Raw genomic sequence first — 23,583 nt, forward strand, 5'->3', positions numbered from 1 at the left:
TCACTGGAAGCGCTCGCTGTGGGTGCTGATCGCGTCGGGGTGGGTGTCAGGCTTCCGATGAGCTTGCAGGGCCTCTGCCCGGAGCTCCCGAGGGGCAGCCGGGGGGAGCAGCACATGCAGGGAAGGAGACGCGCGGACACCGAGGGGCGGAGACAGGGCCCTGCAGGTGCCAGGCAGGTGGGCGGCGAGGTCGGGGTCCACACTCCTGGGTCCTCTGCTGCCAGTGGAGGAGGGGTGAGGGGACCCGCGGTGGACGGAGGAGACCGGCCAGGGGGCGTGCTGGCCATCGGTGCCGTGCCAGCCTCACTCTCTGGGCCGCGGGTGTCGACCCCGCTGTGGCCTGGGCTGGACTGAAATCTGAGTTCAGCAGTTGCACCACGACCACCGGGGGGAGGAGTCAGCCCTGGTGAGGTACACGGGGCAGCCTGCGGGGCCTGGGGGCAGGTCGGGGGAGCCAGCAGAGGGCCACCCCGCTTCCCGCTGCAGGGCTGCGCTGATGGAGGCCGTGTGTCCCCAGGAGGTTCAGTGGAGATCCCGACGTGTGGGAGGGGGGCGGGGGAGGAGAGTCAGGGGAAGGGCTCCCAGGGAGGAGATCCTCCCGCCCCCCACGCTCCCCCCACACCCAGACCCGCGCGACACTGTCTGAGACACGCGGTGTGTCTGGGTTGCGCTGAGTGGCGTGGAAGCAGGCGAGGGTGATCGGCTCGAGAGTTACAGAAACAGCATTTGACAAAATCCCACGTCCTTTCATGATGGAAACTCTCAGCAGAGCAGGCACAGAGGGAGGCCACACGTGGCATGTGGCAAACCCACAGGTGACCTCACACGCAACGGTGAAAAGCTGGAAGTGTCTCCTCCAAGATGGTGCTGCCATTGGCTTTTGCTCTGTGTTTACCGTGAGGCCTCCATAAAACTTCTTGTATTTGCAAGTGTATTTTAAGTCGACGGCAACTTCACGTTGAATGCACACAAAAGCTTTACGTGTTTACGTTACTCCCTTTATGTTTTTGATGTCCATGCACTTTTTATAAAGGTGACTAAGACATTGCGTACTTAGATTTGTATTAAGCTGTTGGCAAAATTTTTTCTTCTGGACAATAAAAGTTTTTTGAGAACATATTTATTACGAATTTGAATGTATTTATGTTGAGAAGCACAGTTTCATCTTGATGATAAAAAATAAGTTGTTCACGTACAACAGTTTTTTTATCTATTTTTTACCTGTGAAAAGTTGATGGTTTTGAGCAGTTTTTTTAAAAATGTAATCAATTTATTTTTGGCTGCATTGAGTCTTCATTGCTGCACATGAGGTTTTCTGTTTAGTTGTGGCGAGCGGGGGCTGCTCTTCATTGTGGTGCACGGGCTCCTCACTGAGGGGGCTTCTCTTGTTGTGGAGCACGGGCTCCTCTAGAGTGCAGGCTCAGTAGTTGTGGCACACAGGCTTTAGAAGTTGTGGCTCGAGGGCTCTAAATCGCATAGGCTCAGTAGTTGTGGTGTGTGGCGGGCTTAGTTGCTCCGTGGCATGTGGGATCTTCCCGGACCAGGGACTGAAGCCGTGTCCCCTGCATTGGCAGGCGGATTCTTAACCCCTGCGCCACCAGGGAAGCCCCCTGTTAGCAGTTTTCTAATAAGAGTAATTCCGGGCTGTTGGAGACTCAGGACGCTGGGAGCTCAGCCCTCACAGGGGCTCCTGTCTGCACAGGTTGTGGTGGGCTCGCCTCCCCGCGCGCAGTGAGAGGCGGGGCTTCGTTCGACTCCTTGGGGAGAACGGTGGAGCCTCAGCGGGGCTGGGGCTGGAGTCGCCGTGGTGCCCGTGCCCGCAGCCTTGTCCTCACCAGCAGTGCCTGCAGCCTTCTCTGCAGCGGGAGAGAGCCTGGGGTTAGCCACGATTTTACCTGCCTTATAAGAGTATTTAAAAATATAAACATCGTTATTTGTTATAATGATGGATATGGGTAACTAGAATAATTGGTGAATCCCATGAAAACCTCATTTTATTAATTATCATCTCATCAAAAGAACTTGTATCAAGGTTGACCCATTTTCATTTTGCAACCCGCCACTCATTGGGTTCCCAACCTTTGGTGAATTTTCAAATAAACAGTGACGTGTTCACGGTCAGGAAGTGAAGCCGCAGCGCCCTAGGACGCAGGTCCTGGGTGTGAACGTCCAGTTGGCAGGAGCGCCCAGCCCCGTGGCTACGTGTTCTCAGCTTGGTTTCATGTGTCTCATGAGTAAGAGACAGTAGCACTTGGGAAAATAAGAGCTGGAGAGATTACGGAGCAGACGCGCTTCAGTCCGGTCAGGATAAAATCCGAGCAAAGGTGCCGCGGTCCGGGTCTCGCTCCAGTCGGGAAGCCGGCATCCCAGCGCTCACTTAACGTTTCCTGTTTGCCTCTTCCTTTGGGGAGATAGTAGCATGATCTCGGGCAACAAACTGAACTTCCTGAGTCTCCGTTTCCACCTCTTTCACGTGAGGCTCGTACGGGACCGTCCTCCCAGGTCCGTTGGGAGCCGAGACTGAGAGCACTCCCCTGGAGTCGTGCGTGGCGGAGGGCGGAGGGCGCCTGCGGGAAGCTGGCGCGGGTCCTGATGTTTCTGGCCCTCGTGCGTCTTCACCAGCCTCTGTCCTGAGAGCGGCCTCCAAGGCTCCCTCGTCACCTCACCACGCTCCGTTTCCCTCGTTTCGGCCCAGGCCTCCGTTCCAGCCGTGTCGCAGGCCGCCGCGGCCGCGTGGGGCTGCGTGAGTGGCGGCGAGGCCCTCGGGGTGTGGGGGGGCCGCCCCCAGCGCGTGTCCCCGAGCGCCCGGTGCGGACGCCGGCCGTCTCCCCTGTGCTGAGCGAGCCGCTCGCCCGCCGCGGCCGCGCTCACGGATAAACGGCAGGGACGTGCTGCTTCAGGCGGGAGGCAGGCTGAGGACCCGCCGCCGCGCCCGGCGCTGACCTCGAGCCGCGAACGCGCCCCCGTCCCTCTCTTCCGGGCGGCGCCGGGCGTCTAGGGAATCGGGGCGGCAGTTGTCCCAGACGGGCCCGTGACATCGCACGTGCTGCATCCGTCCATCGATCCTTGAGATGAACTCCAGCGGCTCTCTAAGGAAGTTCAGACCGTGACGTGACCGCTGGTGGCCACGTAGTTTACAGTAAAATAGAAACAACTGCGTGCTGGTTTCGAGGACGAGCAGCCGCTCTCGTGTGTCCGCCTTGAACGGGCGCGGAGCCGCCGTTGTCTTAGCCGCCGGGCCCGCCCCTGCGCGGCCACAGCGAGACGGGAGGGCCGGGGGGGTCTCCGTGCAGCCGTCCCGGCGGCCCCTGAAACTGCTCCGGGCTGAACTTCCTCACCACCTTCTAGGCTGATTCAGGTAATCTCGCAACGGAGGCAAGTGTTCACTTTCTGTGCTGTGGGGGGAAGGAGGGTGGGGTCAGGAGGCGCGCGGTGGGCCCGGCACCCGCGACCGAGGCCTGGGCTCCGCGTCTCCTTACGTCGCCCTTTGCTTAAGACAAGCTAGGAAGTGGGGCTCCTGGAATCCCGTAGCGACCTGGCTGGGACGTTGGTCTGTATCAGGCATGGGTATAGGCTTTGGAGAGAGAAAAAACGGTAAGAGCGGGTCACGTCCTCACGGAGCCTCTGCAGCTTGTGGACGGAGACGGGGCTGAAACATGTGAAATCATAGAGACCTTGAAAACGAGCAGCGCTGGGTGGTTGTGAACCAACGTGCGGGGGCGTCTAGGGACGCGAGGGAGCCTCGCGGCCGTCGGGTTAGAGCTCTGGGCCTGCTCAGCGGCCGGGGCGGGGCCCTGTCCTCCTGACGCCGGGCTGTGGGACTCGACCACTCTGACGTGGCGGGATTTCTCCCGAGCACTGAGCCGGCGCTGGGAGCAGCACCGCACGGCTCCCTCGAGACCCATCCTTGGCACCAGGGCACAGGTGCCCGCGGGGCTGCCGTTCGGCCTGGCCTGTCCCCACATGGAGCTTGGGGTCCTAGCAGACTTCGTGCATGTGCAGACATGCTCGAGCACTGGGCCGGCTGACAGACACAGACCCGCCTGCCCTCCTGGCTGGGAGTGAAGAGGACGACACCACGGTTCTGAGTGGACCCCTTGCTCAGGCGGCCACTGACCTCCTGGTGGGGCTCAGGCGCCAGCCCTGAGAGGCGTCCGTGAGTGCGGGGATGGGGTGAAAGGGCGTGTGTCTGCACCACGTGTGCACACACCGCTTTAAAAATATTCATACTTTAAAACCTCATAACGTGAAAGCCTCTGGGGAGTGTGTTTGGGAGCTTTGGGGGACGCGTCCACCTTTGATGGCCGGGTCCCCAGCCCTGAGGGGTACTCACTCAGGAAGCAGGATGGTGCGGGGGGTGGGGGGGGCAGCCCCTTGATTGCAGACCCAGGACTGACCGCTCCTTCCTCATCTCAGGAAGAACAGCGTGGAGGCTGGAGAGAGGCTTGGAGTTGCCAGCAGGGGTGTGAGGGGTGGGCTTGGCAAAGTCAGTAAAAGTGGCACCACTGGCGGAAACCATCTCCCAGCTCCTTCGCGGGACTGCCCACCCCCCCACAGAAGGAAGGCTGGGGTGGGTGGAGCGCGAGGCGCGGCCCGGCCAGACCTGCCTCATCACCGGCCTCCCAGTGGCTCCCAGTGACAGCGTCTTCCCGGGCAGGAAGTGCAGGTCCCACGGGATCCCAGAGCAGTCCCCTCCGTGCCACGTCTCCTGGGGCACAGAGGTGTCTGGAGTCCTCCCCAACCGACGCCCCTCACAGCCGTGCTGGTGTGTCCCCGCAGGGCTCCAGCCTCCGCCCTTCCCGAGGCGTCCCGTGGTCCTGCTCACCCGCAGGCCCCTCTGTCCGCACATCTGAGGCCACAGGGCTCGCCCCGCAGCCTCCCCCCGCCACGGCCCGGCCTCTCGGCGCCCGCTTGGTTCCTTCTCGTGCCCCGCTCCCCCGGCAATCCTGGGACACCCCCACGGGGCACCGCCGGCATGTTCACTGTCCTGAGCTCACGAGGCGTGGGGCTGGGGGTGGGGTCCCTACGGCCCTCTGCTGGGGGCTGCGCCTGGGTCCTTGAGGTCGTCCCTTTGGGCGTGGCCGTGTCCCGACCTCCCCTTCCAGTGAGGACCGGTGCGGGTGGGTGAGGCCCACCTGATGACCTCACAGACCCTGTTTCCACGTGAGGCTACACGTGGTGGTTCCGGGTTTAGGACGTGAACTTGTGGATTTTCGGTGACACAATTCAGTCCCCATCCACACCGTCCCTTTCTCTTGTTGGTGACTTTGCTGCCTGCGTCCCCACTTGGGTACAAACCCCAAGGAGCGGGCTCGGTGCCTGTTGCTGCATTTCCTGGGCGGCGCCCGGCGCCCAGTGGCTCTCTTGCACTTCCGCCAAGTGAATGAGTGAGTGGATGAGTGATGGGCTGGGACGGAAACCGCGGTGTGCACGGTGCCCACGTCCCCGCCTCGAGGGCTCCTCTGACGGGGCTTCACGGGCAGCGCCCGGGGTGTGCGACGAGCTGGTCTCGAGGACCCGAGTCACGCGCTGCCTGGGCTGCCGGCCTTGCCGGGGCCCGAGGACCCACGCTGCAGCACTTGAGCCCCTTTGGGGCGTCGCCGCTGCCGGCCTGTCCCCTGACCGTCCTTAAACGCGTCACACGTCCGTATCCTCGCTGGCGTGTAACGTGTCTTAGAAGGGAATCCGTTTGAAGACAGGCGTTCCCGGCGTGCGTTTGCCGCCCCTCCTGAACTTGGGCTCTCGCCTCGGCGTCTCCGCCCCCTCGCGTCCCCGCCCCCTCGCGTCCCCGCCCCCTCGCGTCCCCGCCCCCTCGCGTCCCCGCCCCGCCATGTGTCTGTTGAGGCTGCGACTGCTGCTTCCTGGGCCCGCCACGCCCCCAACAACCCTGTTCGCGCTGCGCTGTAGGTCTCCCGGCTGGAAAATGCAAGCGATTCATCGTGGCTGGGGGGGCACCTGCTCCCGGGCGCCTGTGACCGGCCCCCACGTGATGGGGATACAGCCAGGGCGGCTCTTGGAGCAGGGCTGGGGGTGGGGGGCAGGGGGTCCCCACTCCTCGGGTGCGTCAAGCCCACCGTGTAACCCCTGTGCTCTCCCCACAGCCCCCTGAGCCCAGAGAAGGGGACGGAGGTGCTGGAGGACGTGGCGCGTCTCCTGGAGGTGCCGGCGAGCGTCTTCGCGGACATCGCGTGAGTGTGGGCGGGGCTCTGGGCATCTTCTCGGTCTGGCGGGTCCTCCGTGAGCCTGTGGGGCTTGTTAACTGTGTCGCAGAGAAACTGGTGAGGGAAGAAGCGGAAGGTGAGCCAGGCCTTGGGGACGGCGCCTCAGGTACTGAGGCTCGGCGGACAGCTCCACCCCCGTGGCGGCCCCCGTGGACGGTTTCCTTACACAGATGTTTACTGAGTGCCAGGTGCCCTGAGCGGAGAGCAGGCGGGGTCCTGCTCTGGGGAACTGACCTTCCAGCAGAAGTGGACGCGTAGACAGAGCGGGCCGAGGCCGAGAGGGAGGGGCCCGGGGCGGGAGACCCCGCCCATGGGAGACGTCCCCACGGGAGGACCACGGGCCACGTGAGCAGGCGGGCAGCCCAGGTGGCTTCCCCCCAGTGCGGTATCCGCCGTGGGCGTTCTCCAGGAGCGTGTCTCTCCAGCCACGCAGGGAACAAACTACCGGGGACACAACAGAGCACACGTGCCGTGGGGCTACTGAGGTCTCCAGTGTCGGGCAGTGGCCCGGAGCAGGGGCGGCCGGAGGGGCAGGTGTGAGAGGCGTCGCCTGCGGGTATCAACCACACGCAGGCCGCAGCCACTGTCCTCTCCACCTGTGACGTCAATAGCCCTTCCCGGTTGTCTTTTGTCAAATCACATTGGATCGGCTGTGCCAGCGGCACTGCCCGTGTTGGTGGACTCAGGCGCCGGAGCGAGAGGGCTGCACAGCCCAGCGGAGCCGTGCCGTCTGACCGCGGCCGCGTCCACAGGCCCATTGGCTCCGTCATGGTCTCCACGTGGACCAGTTAAGCGTGACAGACGGCCTGACCCGTGGGTGCTGCCTTTCCCTTCAAGAAGAGGAGGGGTCCCTGGAGCTCCCCACCCCATCCCCGGCTCCCGGGGGCGCCTCCCCTGGGCCGCACACACCACTGGGCGCCCGCGGGCTTGGCCGCCGAGGCCCCAGCTCAGGCCCGGGGGTCCCTGCTCACATCTGCATCAGCACCTGGCCCGCCGACGGCACGGCGTGGGTACATGTCACACACGTGTGTGCACGCACGACAGAATGGGTGGCACAAGCGGGTCTGGGGCCCCCAACAGCCCCCCAGCGGTGCCGCCGCCGTCCAGGAGCCCAGGGCCCCTGCTGCCGTGGGGGGGTGGGGGTGGGGGTGGATGGGCGCCTCCTTCATCGAAGGCGACAACCTCCTGCGGGAAACCTGAGGGCCTCATGCACCGGGCCGGGGGCCGAGCTTCCAGGACAGCGGGCGCCAGCGGCGCTCGGAGACCGTCCTCACGGCCCAGAAGTAACCACAGGAGGCGGCTCTAGAGCGGGCGTCCTCAGGCCCCCGCGGGGCTGGGCTGAGTGAATCTCCCTCATCCCCTTTGGCAAAACCCTCCTTCCGTGGTGACCGCGGAGCAGGCGGAGGGCAGAGGCCCCGCCCTGACCGGGCGTGTTTCCTGGAGACATGCCCCTGCCGCCCCCCGCCGCCCCCCGCCACCCCTTGTTTCTTAGAGACCTTCCTGACTGGGGGGAGGGTGGGGCTGCAGAGGAGGGGGAGGTGTTGGAGGGACATCTGGCTTGGGGGCTCCAGTGGGAGGGGCTTGGGCCTGGGGCCTCCAGTGGGAGGGGCATTGGGCCTGGGGGCTCCAGTGGGAGGGGCACTGGGCCTGGGGGCTCCAGTGGGAGGGGCACTGGGCCTGGGGGCTCCAGTGGGAGGGGCTTGGGCCTGGGGGCTCCAGTGGGAGGGGCACTGGGCCTGGGGGCTCCAGTGGGAGGGGCTTGGGCCTGGGGGCTCCAGTGGGAGGGGGCACTGGGCCTGGGGGCTCCAGTGGGAGGGGCATTGGGCGTGGCCGCTCCAGTGGGAGCGACTTGGGCCTGGGGGCTCCAGTGGGAGGGGCTTGGGTCTGGGGGCTTCAGGAGATGCTGCCTAACCTGTCTGGCGCCCCCTCTCCCGTGACACCTCACCCGGGCCTGCTCCTCACGTCTTAGCTCAGCCCCTCCCACACACACCACCTCCAGGTCTGGAGACTCAGGGGGCACAGGGGTGTCCTGGGGGGCTTTCCAGCCTCCAGAGGCTGAGCCGGTTCCCAGGCCAGCTCTTTTGTAAACATCACCTGCCAGTCTCTTTCCTGCTCAGGGAACGGGGGCTTCCTGCTTCCCCCAGGGCCACACCAGCCCCCCCCCACTCTGTCTCCCCACTTTGGGAGTCTGCTCCACGGCTCTCGTGGGACCAAACCCCTGAGCGGTCCTTCCCCCGTGGACTTGGCCGGCCCTGGAGACCCCAGTCTGCCCTCGAGCCTGTCCTCTTGGTGCCAGCGCCTCTCGGGAGCCCCGGTGCTGCCCGGTTAGCGCACGTCCCGCACCTCTGGATCTTCAATGCTGCACACGTGAGGGTGCCTGTGTGTCCCGAGCGGCACGCGCATCTCCTGTGTTGCCCCCAGGACCGAGGGACCGGCCGCCGGGACTGGCCTGGGCGGGGCTGGGGGAGCGCTGGGGGGACGACGGCGTGGCCGGCGCCGGGATCTGCGTGTGGTGGACGCTCTCAGGGCCGGTCATCGTTCCGGGAGGGGGAGGAGGCTGCCCCGCCAAGCGGCACTTTCAGGATTGCCTGCGTTTTGATGGAAATGCTAGTTATGCCTAATCTGTTTTGTTAATGGTTATGTAGCCATCGGGTAAATTCCGTTATCTCTCATTACATCACTAGGGACCATTAAAGCGGCATCAGCAGGCGGGTGTCATTAGGCCAGCAGACGCGCACGACCGCGGTTATCGTTTTATCACCTCACGGCGGCCGCAGGGCCGCGCGGATGGATGCGGCTGCTTTGCGCTCGTGTCAGGTGGGGGGGCCAGTCCCATCCCGGATCCCTGCCCGCGTCCTCAGAAGGCGAGGAGGGGTCCCCTGCTCTGCGCGGGTGAGGGGCGGCGCCTGAAGACGCAGCGGGGGTCACGGGCCGACACGGGGGCGAGGTCTCCCGGGCGCGGCCGGTGGACGCCCTCCCACAGGGGCCCGGCGAGGACGCAGCCCCTCCGTCCCATGCCCCCCACCCCCACAGCCCACGTGAGGACCCCCGGGGGTTTAGAGGATTCCGGAAGACACGTGTCCATTTCCTGGGGCAGAGTCTGTGCTTATTTGCCCATTGTCTCCCGGGAGACTTGCCAGAACCGCTCCCCCCCCCCCCATTTTACGACTGAGGAAACCGAGGCCTCGGAGGTTTAAAAGGCTCAGCAGGGTGAGGAGGACGTGCAGCGGAGACCTCTGTGCAGACACACCCCCGCGCATCAGAGCCGGTGCTGGGGAGGGAGAGCCTGAGCTCATGCGTTCGGCCATAAGGGGTCAGACCTGCCCTGTGCAGAGGGTGACCCAGGGCCAGGGCTTGGCCGCACAGGAGCCGGGCCGTCACAGACGCGGGGTCAGGTAGGGTCTTGGTGATGGCGACAGCACCCCTCCATTCAGGGAGGGTGCTAGGCAGTCCCAGGGTCACATGCACATCCCAGGGTCACGTGTGCATGTCCCAGGGTCACGTGTATACATCCCAGGGTCACCTATGCATGTCCCAGGGTCGTGTGTGTACGTCACAGGGTCACATGTGTACGTCCCAGGGTCACACGTGCGTGTCCTAGGGTCACGTGTGCATGTCCCAGGGTCACGTGTGTACATCCCAGGGTCATGTGCACACATCCCAGGGTCACATGTGTACGTCCCAGGGACACGTGTGTTGTCTTGGAAGGAAGGCAGGCCGTGGCACCCCATCTGCCTCTCCTGATAGTCCCACAAGTGTGGTGGCAGGTGAACGACCCCCATGTGCTCCGTCTTTGGGAAACCAGGGACGTCCGTGTGATCTTTAGAGGAAGCTCTCAGCATCTGAGGGAAGATTAGGTTTGGGGGATCCCGTCTGCTTGGGACTCTGTAGACGTGGTTTAGCTTAGAAATGTCACAGAAACCACACGTGAGCCTGGAGTGGTGCGTGCGCCCCTGTGGTTAGTGCTCTTTGATGGGGGGGCAGACTGCTCGGGTTAGTTAAGGACTTTCTATCAGTTTTGGAAGCAGTTGTGCTCGGATGTCATGACTCAGTCCCAGACATGGACCCATCGCCCATGCGTGTGTAAGGCGCTGGCAGGAAGCATCGTCACGTGAGAGATCTGTAGCATAGCGTGCAGTTCAAGCGCACGTCAGGCAGTCACTGCACTTGGTAGATTGTCCCAGAGCAACCGTTGTCAGAGCGTCTGTGGGGGAGTGGGAACTGAGAGGGGGCGGACCCCAATTCCCACGGCGGGGTCGGGGGGGAGACACGGCAGCAGGACGTGGATCAGCACGAGGGCAGAGGCCGAGATGGGGGCCGGGGAGGCTGCCCTCGTCCGCAGGGAGCGCGCAGCGGGGACAGGGAGCCGCTCCGGCTCCCCTCAGACCCCGGGGCCTGTTCCGTGGACGCGGGCACAGGGTCAGCAAGGCCTCCGGGGGCAGGTCCTCGGGGTGCTACGTGCAGGGGCGCAGGACCCGGGACGACGCGGCTCCGCCGTGACAGCGGGCGCGGAGGTGCGGGCGGCACCCCTGGGCCTCGGCTGGGCTCCCTTGACGGGAGGACGGCCTTCGGGTCCCTGGGGTGCTCATTGTGGATGGAGGTGACCTCGCCGGCCTCGCCGGGGGGATTAAACACGACACGTGTGACGTTCCCGTGCATGCAGGGCTCTGCAGACGGCAGGCATGTGGTTTTGTTCTCGGTGGTGCCGTGTGGTGGTGGAACCTGTGCACGTTGATGAGATTCTACGGCACCAGCAAGGAAGGCGCGGCCCCTGGACCAGGGAGGGCAGTCAGAGCCTGTCACGGGGAAGCTCGCTGGTCACCAGGAAGAGCAGCTGTCCTGCCGGGAGCATCCTGATGGCCTCGGGCCCCTGGAAACCACGTGTCTGCCGGGAAGGGCCGAGCACACGCCCCCTGCGACACCGGCTTCTGGGGGGCGTCCGGGAGATGACGGGCAGGAGATGCGGAGCTGGGACAGTCCTGACGAAGGCGGCCACCGCCCCCTTCAGACGAATCAGTTGTTAAAAGAGGGCTGTGCTTTTCAAAGTCATGTTCAACACAGGATTTAAAGAGCTTTGAAAAGTTTTGATAACTGGTCTGGCGGTCCCCTGCCAGTTGTTTTTATACTGAGAAGCTCTAAAGATTTCAGTGAGTTTTTTAAACAGTGCCTTTCAAGAGAATTTTAAAAATACCCATTTGTTTCTTTTCCGTTTTTGGTTCCTAGGCTCCCCTGGGAACCAAATTCCAAAATCTGTTTCCATGACGGTTTTCTTTCTCCCTTGCGAGAGTATCTGCCTGTTATTATTGGGTTACTGGGTTGATTTGAATGTTTTGTAAGAGCCCTGCCGTGTGCATTTTAGGAAAGCAAAGCCTGTGGATGGAATTCGGGAATCGGTCTCAGTGACCCCGCAGAGCCGCGCCAAGCTTGCGTGTGGAGAAGCAGCGCCTGGGGTGCGTGTCGTGCTCAGGGAAGAGGCCCGTGTGCTGAGTGGTTCTCACGCCTGTTCTGCGGTCTCTTGCAGGGTCACGGGGCCAGCGGTGACCTTCAGGGTGCGCACCAACGTCCAGAACGTGACGGCGGCAGATGCTGTGAAGGCCGCAGGTGAGGCTGCTTCCGCACAAGGGCACGTGCCCGCTGGGCAGGGGAGGGAGGGCCGGCTGCTTGGAGGACGGAGGTCTCCCCAGAGCCCGGATGCTCACGGGGGCTGCCGTGGAGTGGCTGCGCTTCGGAGAAGGACTGTGACCACTTTGCTGGCTCAGGTAGAAGGCAGGTGTGCGCGAGGTCTGGCCTCTGCGGTGACCCCGTGTGGACAGGATGATGCCCTTGTGCTCTGAGGTTTTCCGTCCCGTCCCAGGCCAGCAGCTCCCACGGGCTTCACTGTGTCCTCCTGGCCCGAGACAGCAGGGAGCGAAGGTCTGAGTAGCCCAGTGCTTGACCGAGGTGACCCTCTTGGAGCCCAGCCCGCCACCCGCTCGTGTGTCTTGAGACCTTCTGGGGGCCCCGGTGTGTGGTCGGTGTCTGTCACTGAATGAAAAACAGGAAGCCCAGAATACGGGGTGTTGTACGAGGCTGGCTTTCCCCCGGCCCCACGTTTGTTTTCAGCTACTGAAAAGTTGTGTGAAAGGTACAGTCTTTCTGCCCAGTAAGAAAAACATAGGAAACGCAAGAGAACCTGGGCCTGATGGTTTGCAGTAACTCCGTGGGAAGGACTGCTTAAGCGACGTGGCTGAACGCGCTGACCTAGACGCCGGTCCTGTATGTGGCTAAATGGAGGAACTGTTTTTCATGAAATTTACATTTTCCCCAGGTGTACAATGCAGCACAGTATTCTGGCTGATTTAGAGATCTGGTCGTTTAATTCTCAATGTCGGTGTCATCACATGGCATCTGTTAATGTTTCTTTATCCAGTGACAGGAAACAAGGCATAGAAATGGCTGAAACACCCCATTTAGTGGAACAAACCACAGGTCTTCTCTATTCGGGCTGCCGTTGGCTTTTACTTGTGGGGTATTTTGGTGCCCTTAGTGACTCTTATTTTCTGAACATAATGATGTGGGGAACAAGACTTTTTGGTTAAAGAAGACTTCCTTGCAAAGTTGTGTTACTTCCCAGAAATCTGGCCGTTCTGAGCCCGAGGAGCGCTGACTCCCCGTCCCAGGCTTTGCGTCGTTGTGGGGGGCGGAACCCGGGTGGAACGGACCAGGCAGGGCAGCGTCCCCGTCCGGCGGAGCGCCTGAGCGGGTCCCGGAGAAGGACGTGAGCACACGGTGTCCTCAGCACCCGGCCGCCGGAGCAGGCGTGGAACCCCGTGTCGGTGGCTCACCCCGTGAGGCCTCGGGCTTCCTCCCCTGCACGGCGCCCGTTCTGCGGCCCTCGCTCCTCCGCACAAGACACGATGGAATGTCTCTAAGACCAAGTCAGTTATCAGAGTTTTAGCCAGAAATGCATCAACCGTTGTTCCGTAATCGGCAGTTCATCCCGGGACTGGGAAGTGATACTTTCAGAATTGGATTTGCTGGAACTTAAAGATGCTATGAACGGAATAAAATGGAATGAAGCCTTTTTGTCTTTTTAGAACTGTGACAGTACACTCATGACAACGGCCTTTCATTTCTGTTATTGCTTTCTGTGGGAAATGAGGTTGATTATTTGAAATCTGGTTTCTTGGTCGTTTTAAGTGCGTTCATGTCGTGGACCGAGGGAGAAGCTGCGCGTGCAGCCTGAGTCACGTCCACAGCCCTCTGAACCATCAGGTGTCTAAGTCACGCCAGCGCGTTTCCCTGGACCGTTGTAGCTGTGCCGGCCCTGGCGCTTCCTGCTTGTTGTGCTTGTGCAAGATGGGTAACACACGTGCATAGTTTAAAAACTTAGTTCCTTTTATATTTTAAGTAATTTCATGACGTTATGAATGTACCCGACGCTATACCGGGAAAGGGTTACAGAGAATAGTCTGTGACCACAGGATCTGAGCATTTGAGGACAGAAATACCAAACTGTAGCGGCACCTCGACCCGTCCGCCTCACGTGCGTGTTTGCTGCCACCAGCAGAAGCAGCGCCGCCGAGTGTGGGGTCCATGTAGGGGTGGACTTGATCCCATGTGATCGGGAGTAACGTGAACTCAGAAGGACGTTTTGTGGCTTCTAGTTTTAACAGAGAATGTGGAATCTTAGTGGTGTGGGTGGGGCTGGCGGGATGGAGAGGCTTCCGCAGGCCTGTGGCCCCGTGTGGACCACAGAGCCTTCCGTGCAGACGGCGGAGCCTTCTGTGCGGACCGCAGAGCCTTTGCCGGGGTCGCTGCTGTGTCACGGCCGCCCTTGTGCCGACGCCGCCTGCCGGTCCCATGGCTGTTGGCCTTGGGTTCCTTGTCGGGCTCCGTGACACTGTGCTGTGGACCTTTTGTTACTGACGAAGGGAGACACGGCCCTGTGATGGGATGTAAAGGGCGTTTATTTTGCTAATTTTGTACAAAATGGTGGGAAACGTCGTGAAGGGTTGTGCGCCCTCAGAGGTGGCGCGGCGTGTCCTGAGTGGTGGAGGCAGCGGGTTGCTGGTGCGGCTGGTTCTTCCTGGTGAACTTGGGCGTGGACGTCAGGTGTGGGTGAGCAGTGTCTCCCAGGAGGCGCTTCCTGTGTCCAGAGCACGTCCAGTCTTGGTGGCCGCGTCTTCTAGTCAAACTGAGCAGGACGGAAAAATCCTCTTTCTTACGCTTCATTTTCTTGGTAGCTTATTCCTGAGTAGCATGTTTCTAACCCACGTGTGCGTCTCCCCTGCAGAGAGGATGTGCTCGATCACTTTTGGGAGAAGCACACGCTCTGCTCCCCTCCCCTCTGCAGAGACGCCAGCTCTGTGGCCTCCGGGTCTCGTGGCCTCTGGCGTGTGTTCCCCCCCTGCCCTGCGATCGGCGGGGTCTGCCGCCCTCCCGGGGACCTTCTCAGCCTCGGCTGCTCTTCGCTGACGCGTGACCGTCCAGCAGGTGCTCACGTGGAGCTTAGCGCCACCGGCCGCGTCCTGCCCGATCCAAGCTCGGGCCTCGGCACTCAGCTGCCGTTCTTCCTCTGGGCTCATTTCACGTAACACGTGTGGTGTTTAAATCACAGCATCTCCCGTTCAGAGAACGGTGCCTTTGAACACTGTCGGGTGTGGGCCCGGGGCTCGGGGCCAGGACAGCCTGACCTCGTGAGCTCCGCCCAGCCTCTGGCCTTGGGGCGAAGGGGGCAGGTGTGTCTCTTCTGGAACGTGTGACGCCTGCTGTGGTGCCCACGCGGTGCCGCCGTCTGGACAGCTGACCTACCTCCTCCCCGAACACGCGCACCCCGTGAGGCCCGGGCCACGGGAACACCTGCAGAGCCCGGCCCTCAGAGGAGGGGACGGCACGCCTGGGCCGTCGGTGGGGGGCCCTGAGGACCTGCGTGGGGGCCAGGCGGGCTGGAGGGGAGCAGGGGGCCACGCGAGGGGCGGGTGCGGTGCCTGCACACGGGCCGGCTGCGGTCAGCAGGCTCGACCCTCAGCCAGCTCAGCTTGGGACGGGGCCTGTGGGTCCACCAGAAGCACGTGGCGAATTCACGGCGGCTGACGGGGTCAGCGCTGCCCTGCCGAGGGTCTTGGCCGGCGGCCCAGGTGGCCGCAGCTGCGGAGGAATGCAGCACCCCGGAGGCCGCTGGCCCGGGGAGGAGGGGCTCCTCGCTGCAGCGTCAGCCCGCAGCTCCCCCCGCCCGGCCCGCTCGCCCCGGCACACCCTCTGCCCTCGCCTGGGGCGCGGTGCTTGGAGCTGTGGGGGCGGCCGGGCGCTGTGCCCGTCGGCTTCGTGCCCAGCGTGCCCTCCCTGTGATGAGAGGCGGGGGTGAGTGTGAGAGGGACGGGTGGGCCCTGGAGGCGGGGCGCAGGCTGTGCTTGCTCAACAAGACCGCGGAGGGCGCTTTGGACATGCTCGCCGCAGCCCAGCTGCTGAGAAACCGAGCTCCTCTGCCGGTGAGCAGGGCGCCTGGTGAAAGCCAGTGAGAGCCAGAGCCTGCAGGAGCTCCCATCCTCTCCGAGATGTAACGGGAGAAAAGGGGCCTTGGGGTCCCCTGATCTGCGCCTTGGGACACAGATGAGACACAGGCCAGAGCGGTGGTGGGTTCCTGGTGAGGCCGGCGGTGGGAGCGGGGGGCGGGCTTGTGGGGTCACCGTGACCAGGCGGTGAGTGGCCTGGTGTGACCTCTCCAGGCGGTTCTGGTGCGTCTCGGTGCCAGACAGCCTAGGGCAGGTTCCAGGTCGAGGGGCCGTGAAGCCTGGCTGGACCGCTGGGGGTCCCCAGCGACAGGCAGGGTCCCTGCGGGGCCAGCTCACCGGCTCTTCCCGATTCAGCACGCGGGCTGGAGGACGCAGCACGGGAGGACTGAAGCGGGGAGACGGGGAGCAGAGGGAGCGGGCCGAGGTCTGGGGACTCGGCGAGGGCCGCAGACTCCAGCAGGGCCGTTCCGGAAAAGAGACTGAATGCTTTCCCAGCTCTGTCTGTCCTGTACCCTGTGTCATTACCTGGAAGGGCCGAGTTTGCTTTATTTCACCCAACGGATGGATTGTGTGTTTCCAGAGCGAAGTGCGGGACAGAGGTCCATGCTCCTGCTGGCCGTCGCACGCGCCCTCTGTGTCTGCTGTCCGGAAACAAGGCTCGTACGGGCCTGGGGTCGCAGTGGGCAAGTGAGCGTCCTCCCCCGGAGGGAATGCGGCCGGGAGGCCCTGCTTCGGCAGGTGTTTGTGCTTCTCCTGGGGACGAGAAAGGAGTCTAAAGACAGAGCCTTGGTCCTCACGCCTGTTTGGAAGGAAGCGGAGGTGGTGACGGGACTGATTCACCCCGGGGCTGATTCGCGACCAGCTGAGAACACACGTCGGGTGGAAGGAGGTGGCTCTCGCTGTTGGAAAAAGAGAATCTATTAACAGTCAAAACACACTGTCATTTGGGGGATGTTTCCGTTTTTGGAGAACTCAACTCAAGAAGCTCCTGTGATAGCAGTTGAGGCCGCTGCCTCTTCATATTTAATGATGTTGAAACGTGCGTCTGTCTGGAAAGACTGGAAGGCCTGTTTGTGAGCGAACCTCCTCCCTCGTCCTCGGCCCCAGAAAGGTATTCTCGGGCGTAGCTTTGAGATGTCCATGCCGAGGCCTTCTGAGTCCCGTTGCCTCCGAAGGTCGAGGCATCTTGTGGAGCTGCTTTTAGTCGAGGCCAGTTTCCCGCTTACTGGGCATCGGTTGGTACCCATGCAGGTCGGCCGCGCGCCGGGCCCTGTGCTGGCAGTGGGGACGCTGGGGTGACAGAACAGGGACTCGGGCCTGGGGACGCTGCAGCCCAGCGGGGGCGACAGAGGAGGAGGACGTCCATGTGCTGTGAAACGTGAGGCGGCTGGGCCTGGGGCGAGGTGGCGTGCGCGCTCGTGTAACAGGAAGGTGCCAGGCAGTCCGTGCAACACCATGTATGACATCACAGAGCGCAGTGACATTGTTGTGTGGTGTTACCTAACATGTTGTATGATGCGTGACGTCGCGTGGTGTAGTGTGTGCTGTGTGACAGCGTCGCGTGAGGCGCAGTGGTATAACGTGACCTGGTAACACGCGGCGCACCGTGCTGTAGCATGTTGTACAGCTTCACACCGCGTCAGGACACCTCGAGCGGTCTGAAGAGAGCCCAGGCAGCACGTGCGAGCTGACGGGTCGGGACGGAGCTGGTTTAGGTGGTGCTCAGACGAGGCCCAGAGCGGCCGTGGAGAGAGAAGCCGGGGCTGCCGCTGGTGAGGGGGCGGGTTTGGGGCAGGTGAGGGGCTGGCGGGACTCGCTGCTCTTGGAGTCCGGCCTCCGCGTACGCGTGGCAGGTCTGTGTCTGTGGGTCGGGGTCCTGGATCCAGGAGCTGGCGACACGACGCCCAGCACGTGCTCGGAGTCTGTTTGTGGCTGTCGAGGTGGTTTTGTCGTCTCACCCTTAGAAGTCCCTTTCCTCCTTCCTTCTCCTTCCACGTCCCGCCCTGCCTCCCCTCCTTTCCTCTGCCCGCTCTGTGCTGGGTGCCGGGAGCCACAGAGAACTGGGCGGAACAGGTCTTGTCCTCACCAAGCCTGGTGTCTGCTGGAAAGAGAGACGTTGCCCCCAGACAGCCTGAGGAGGCAGGGAGGGCTTCCTGGAGGAGGCATGTTGAGGGGGGAGCCCTAGGGCTCATGAGAGGTGATGGAATCAGACCTGCAGTTTTAACTGTGACACGTGACACTTATGAAGCTCTTGGCTTCAGCTTGAGGGACGTGTGGGGAGACGAGGAAATGCGCCGAGGTTTTGTGTGGTCCAGAGGGACACGGATGGGGATGCAGTGACGTCGCGGGTGAGAGTGCAGGGGTTCTGGGGTCGTGTCTGCTGGACCTGGCGTGTGATGACAGTGCTGGACATGCGGGAAGTGTCCGGGCTGAGGGCACCTTTCCTGGCCGGGGCGCCGGGCAGAGGGGTGTTTGCCAGGGGGATGGGAAGCGTGCAGGATGACGTGTTACGGGGGCGTGTTAAGTGTTGTTCGGCCCGTGTGCGTCTGGGGCCCTGAGTCTCCGCGAGTGAGACGCGCAGACGCGGCTGGAGGGAAGCGGCCGCCGCAGCCCCGAGCGCGCTGACCCGTGCTGGGCAGGTGCCTCCTCAGCGGCTGGTGTCTGGGGAGGGCAGCCTTCTGGGCCGGAGGGGCCCCACCCCGTCCTGTGACCTATGCCCCAGCCCTCTGACCTCAGACAGGCTGCTCCTCGCTAAGGCCTGGTGGGCTCGTGTGTAGAGGACGTGGGACCTCTGATCCGCGGCACAGCCGAGTGCTGGGTTAGGCAAGCTCAGGAGAGGGCCCGGCCCACGGGCACCCAGCGGGCAGTGTCCCGTGAGCTGCCACGGGGGTGTGGTCGCCAGACTCCCTCCCTGCCCGTGGGCCTCCCCCTGCGCTGACGCAGCCCCCGGCCCCGCGGGGTCAGGGCTCTTCTCAGTGGTCAGGGCAGAGCCGGCCGCCCGCGGAGGAGGTGCCCCACCATGCACGGGGCTCAGGTGGACGCTGCGTCCGGTGACGGGGCCCCGGCCCCCTGGCGACATGCAGAGGGCGCCACGGCTTTGCCCTTCTGCTTAGTGATTGTCCTAAACCCCAGTCCTTCCAAGTCACACGACCGCTCCCGCGATCGATCCCTGTGACGCTCTGTTGGCACGTGAATGCTGTTCCCACGTCCTCGCCTCAGCACAGACCTGTGAGCGTCTTTGTGCCTGAGTGGAAGGTGGCCGGTTCTGAAGTAGGGCTGTGGCTGCAGCAAGACAGGCGTCTGTGGGAGGAGACCGGGTAACAGGCGGGCAGGCCACCCGGCCGCGTGCGGGCCCCACGGCCAGCGCCTCCTTCAGCACCGTTTCATGGCCCCCCGCTGCCCCCTGCCCGCACGCGGGGCAAGTGCTGCGTGTGTCCGAGCTGCCTCCCGGGCTCTCCTGCTGCACCGGTCCCCATGGCAACGGCGGAGGCTGCGGAGCCGTGGGGCGGCCGTGAGCGTGTTTCCGTGTTTCTGCGTGCCGGCTGCTCCGGGTGGGGTCTGAGCAGAGGCTCCCAGCCCGGCCCCTTCCCTGGCTCCGGCGGTGCTGGGTCGGGAAGCCGCGAGCCCCACGCAGACCTGGGGGGCTTCTTCCTGCTGAGAGGCCATCAGACCATGTCCATAGCCAAGCTCAGGTCTCTGACACGTGAGTCATCCCGAAGCTGTAATTTCAGAGCCCCTGTGATGCCCATTTAACAGATACGTCCCATGAGCCCATCCGTGTCTGCAGGCCTCACCCGTTCCTCTAGACGTACCTGCAGCACGTAGCCCCTCCGCACACCTGACAGCCGCGGGCGGTCCCCTGGCTGGCCCAGGGCAGGGCCTGCAGACGCTGGGGTCAGGAGAGGCACCTCCCGCGGAAGGACAGAGGAGGGACAGGAGCCCAGAGCTGCCTGCGGCGGGGGGCCGGGGCCCTGGCTTTGTCCGTTGGCTCTTGGGCAGGAAGCCTTCGGAAACCGGTGGGGACATTTGTCACGGGCGGGTCTCGCTGTCAGCAGGCTGCTCAGGCCGCCTTCCCGGCCTGTTCCGCCCACGCACCCGCTTTCCTCCTGCCCAGGGACCCTGAGGCGCCGAAGGCCCGTTCCTGAAAGTGAGCCTCTAATTTACAGGTCACGCCGGTACCCCAGGCCCACCTGGCTCACAGGGGACGTCGGTGCCCTGCGTCCATCGGCCCTGAGACACAAGGCTGTGGAGACGCGGTGCGTGCACCGGGCCGTTGGGTGACACCGCAGGCGGTTGTGTTGTGGGACAGCAGTCCTTGGGGCGATGACGCGTGTGTGAGACGCACATCAGCCAGTAAACTCAGGGGTTTAACGGGATGGCCTGTGACCCCCAGCTTGAGAGGCTCCCACAGCCGTCTCTGCGGGAAGGGGGCGGGCGCACACGGCGGGCAGCGACTTCCTGGCGGGCCGGCTGCAGGGTCTCCCTCGAGCTAAGAGCCAGATCAGGATGGGCTCCAGTCCCCGCCCGGCGAAGCAGCAGGTGAAGCTGGGGACAGGGCCCCGAGAGCGTGAGGACCAGGGTTCAGAGCCGAGTCCTGGCCCCGTCCTGCTTCTGCCTCTTCGTCTAGCAGTCACGCCCCGGGGGGGCTGCAGTGGAGTCAAGGGACGGAGGAGGCGTTTGGTGTGCGTGCAACGTTGCTTCCAAAGGGCTGTGACAGGTTGCTGTCACCGCCCACCTGGGATCTCTGTCGGCTTTGCTGGCCCAGCGTGCCTGGGGTTCTCGGCGTGGCCAGAGCTGCCACGGTGCCTGGTGGGGCCGGACAAATGGGAGCAGACGCGTGTGAGGGTCCCAGGAGGATCGCGGGCTGATGGGGCCATTGTGTGGTCACGCTTCACGGACTCAGGTCTTCCTGGAGCGGTGGGGCGGGCGGTGTGTGGCCACCCTTTGCCCCTGGGCTGCGTTCTGCACGAGGACGGAGCCTGTTTGCTGCCGAGAGGCCCGCAGTCTGCAGCGTGAGCACCAAGCCTCGGTGTGGACGGGCGCCTGGGGGAAGGCAGCTTGGGAAGGATGCCCTCGGGGTCTGTGCCCTCACGCTGATGAAGGTGGTTGTACAATTACTCCTCTTACATTTAGAGACGGTTTGCTTTCTGTCAACACCTTGTCTTATTACAATTGCAAAGCGTGAGAAAGCAAATTGAAGATGAAAAGTCTTCAGCAAAAGTAGTGATAGGATTCCCTCCCACAGGATGAAATGGTGCAAATAAAGTCTCGCCAAGGTCACCACCAAATGGACATCCCCAAACTCGCCCTCAAGCTGGTAGCTTAAGCTGCCACTTTTTGGAGGAAGCCTGGTCGTGAGGAGCAGGCGTGGCCCTCCCGCCCTGACGACCGTGACCCTCGTCCTGTGGGAGGTCGCCCAGCCGCAGAGATTTATGTAACCACGACTTTCACGAGTGAGAACAGGGACGCCAGCCGCGGAGCTTTCCGCAGGGGCTGCTGGTTCGCGTCTCTCGCTGGAGAGCTGGGGCAGCGACGCTCTGTGCGGGGCCTTTGTGACTTTAGGGAGCCTGGTGGGAGGGGAGCAAACCTCGGGGCAGCAAAGGCGTCACCCGTGGCATTTGTCTGCCTCCTGGTCTCTTTCTCCTGAGCGTCGAGGGAGCGAAAGGAACAGGCAGGCCGGGCCCGGGGCCCCTGCGGAGGGGCCGCCCGCTCGCCGGGCCTGGAAGCTCTGCTGCCCAGGACGCTGCGGCCCACCCGCCGCGCGGAGCAGCCCAGCCCTTCACCTGCCCCCGCAGGCTCTTCCTGCAGCCCCGGGCCGCCCTTCCTGCTGCCTCCAGCCCCGCTGCGGCGGCCCCGGGTGCAGGCGTGCCCAGCCCAGCAGGAGGCCTTCCGAGGCGGCTCGGCAGTGCCTTCCTCACCCTGGAGCCAACGGCCGCGTCTGCCCTCGCGGCCCACGCGACCCACACCCGCCCCCGCCCCGCCTCGGGTGGCCCTTGGCCAGGCCGGCGTCCTGCAGCCCCGGGAGGCTCGTTGGCACGCAGCCAGGCTCCCGTGTCCCGAGGAGCGTTGCGGTGCAGCGACCCCGCGGCCACAAGGCCCACGCTCTCTCCTCTGTGCCGCTTGCGGGAGGCGCTTGCTGACCGAGTCCTGGGACGGCGGCTCTCCACGTGTGGTCCCCAGAGCGGCCAAGTCCGTACTGCCTGGGAGCTTGTTAAAAAGGCAAATTCCTGGGCCCCCAGGTGTCCTGAAGCCCGTCTCTGGGGAGGGGCCACAATCCCTGTTGGAACCAGCCCTGCGGGGGCCGCTGTGGTGTGGACACTTGAGAACCTCTGGCTGTTGCAGACAGATGCCCCCAGACACAGACCCGAACCCTCGGAGGTCTCCGGACCTGCCCCCTGGCTGGGCTGCACCTGCCGCGGGGCACAGGTGACGTCACTGGTGGGCACGTGCCATGCTGTGGACGAGAGGAAAGTGTGGGCACTTGAAGTGCGTGTCCCGTTTCAAGAGCCACCCTCCGTGGGAGCGTCCTGATTAAAACGTGCGTTCGTGGCAGTTTCGTGTACATGAAATAAAAGCTTCATCCTTACACTCCCGCCACCCCCCCCCCCGCCCCAAGCACCCCGCTGACCGCCTGGGCTGCCCCACTGCGTCTGCAGCGGCTTTGCTGCTGGTGGAGGAGACGGGGACACAGCCCGCTCTCTCCCCGGCTCTGAGGTTTTGATCTGTCTGCGGTGATGACTGCTGCCCGGACACTTCCCATGACCAGGGCAAAGGCCACGGGGTCTGCTGGTTGCTTCCTGCTGGTCAGCCTGAGTGACCCGTACGGGGTCCAGTCGCCCAGCGTGACCGGGGTCTGCTCAGCTCCGTCACCAGCTCTTTCCTGTCGCAGCCTGAAGTCTCGACAAGGGGAGGTGCCTCCAGAAGGGGGCCCGTCGGGTGAGAGCTGGGACAACTCAGATTCCTAGAAGTAACCTTAACTGGAACATCTTGTGGAAGGTGACTTTTCATGTCTTCACGATGATTTGGAATGTCTCCACCGCATTTTGTAAATGCCTACGTGCCCATCTGAAAGCTGGGACTCCTTTTTGTGCTCTCTGGGTCTTTCCAGGTGGAAGAACTTGCGAGACGTTCGAAGGTTTCCAAAAGAAACGCAGCCCCAGGTGCCTGAGCCCGGCCCCTGGGGACGAACGCCTCGTTAAGGCTCTTTCCCACCTGGAGCCGGAACGGCGGGCCCCGCGGGAGGCAGGGAGGAGGCATCTGGCTCGGGACCCGCCGTCCCCAGGCTGGGTCGGAACCCGGGGCTGGAGCGCGCACTCGTGAGTTCTTATTCTCAATTCTGAAGAAATGTTTTCAAGAACCAAATGATCGTCTTTCTTCTAAAACAGTACACAGAGACACTGACATTCTCCTGCTCTCGGGTAATTTCCACTCTAAATGTGAAACCTCTCATCATTGAAGACAAGTCAGGTTTTGTTGATCTGTAATTAAATCCAGAATGTGTTATTATTTGAAGGTCCTTGTGGATTTTTGACTTTGTTATTCTGAAAATGAATGAGTGGGGGACGTCCCGGGCAGTCCAGCGGTTAGGACGCCACGCTTCCGCTGCAGGGCCTGCGGGTTCCATCCCTGGTTGGGGAGCTCAGATCCCACACGCGGCGCAGCCGGAAAAAGATACGTGACTGCGTGGAGCGTTCCCGGCAGCGCTCTGGCGAACGGTTCCACCTGCTACTGTCCACGCGTGGTGGAACCAGGAGTCCTGACGCGCCCGTGGGCTTGACCTGCGGCAGTGTTGTTGCCGTGACCCCTGCCACCCCGCGGGCAGCCTCCCTGCACACACCGTCCGCGTCAGGCACACCTGGCTGCCTCGC

General features: G+C 63.2%; 1 protein-coding gene across 1 annotated transcript in view; it reads left to right on the forward strand.

Moving 5' to 3' along the window:
* The window catches only part of PTPRN2 (protein tyrosine phosphatase receptor type N2), a 641,085-nt gene that overhangs the window by 251,978 nt on the left and 365,524 nt on the right, over positions 1-23,583 (forward strand). The window contains 2 exon segments of the mRNA XM_057732470.1: positions 6,102-6,188; positions 11,743-11,822. Coding sequence (XP_057588453.1) covers positions 6,102-6,188; positions 11,743-11,822 — 167 coding nt within the window.

Source organism: Hippopotamus amphibius, chromosome 4 (assembly GCF_030028045.1).
Source record: "Hippopotamus amphibius kiboko isolate mHipAmp2 chromosome 4, mHipAmp2.hap2, whole genome shotgun sequence".
Classification (NCBI taxonomy): Eukaryota; Metazoa; Chordata; class Mammalia; order Artiodactyla; family Hippopotamidae; genus Hippopotamus; species Hippopotamus amphibius.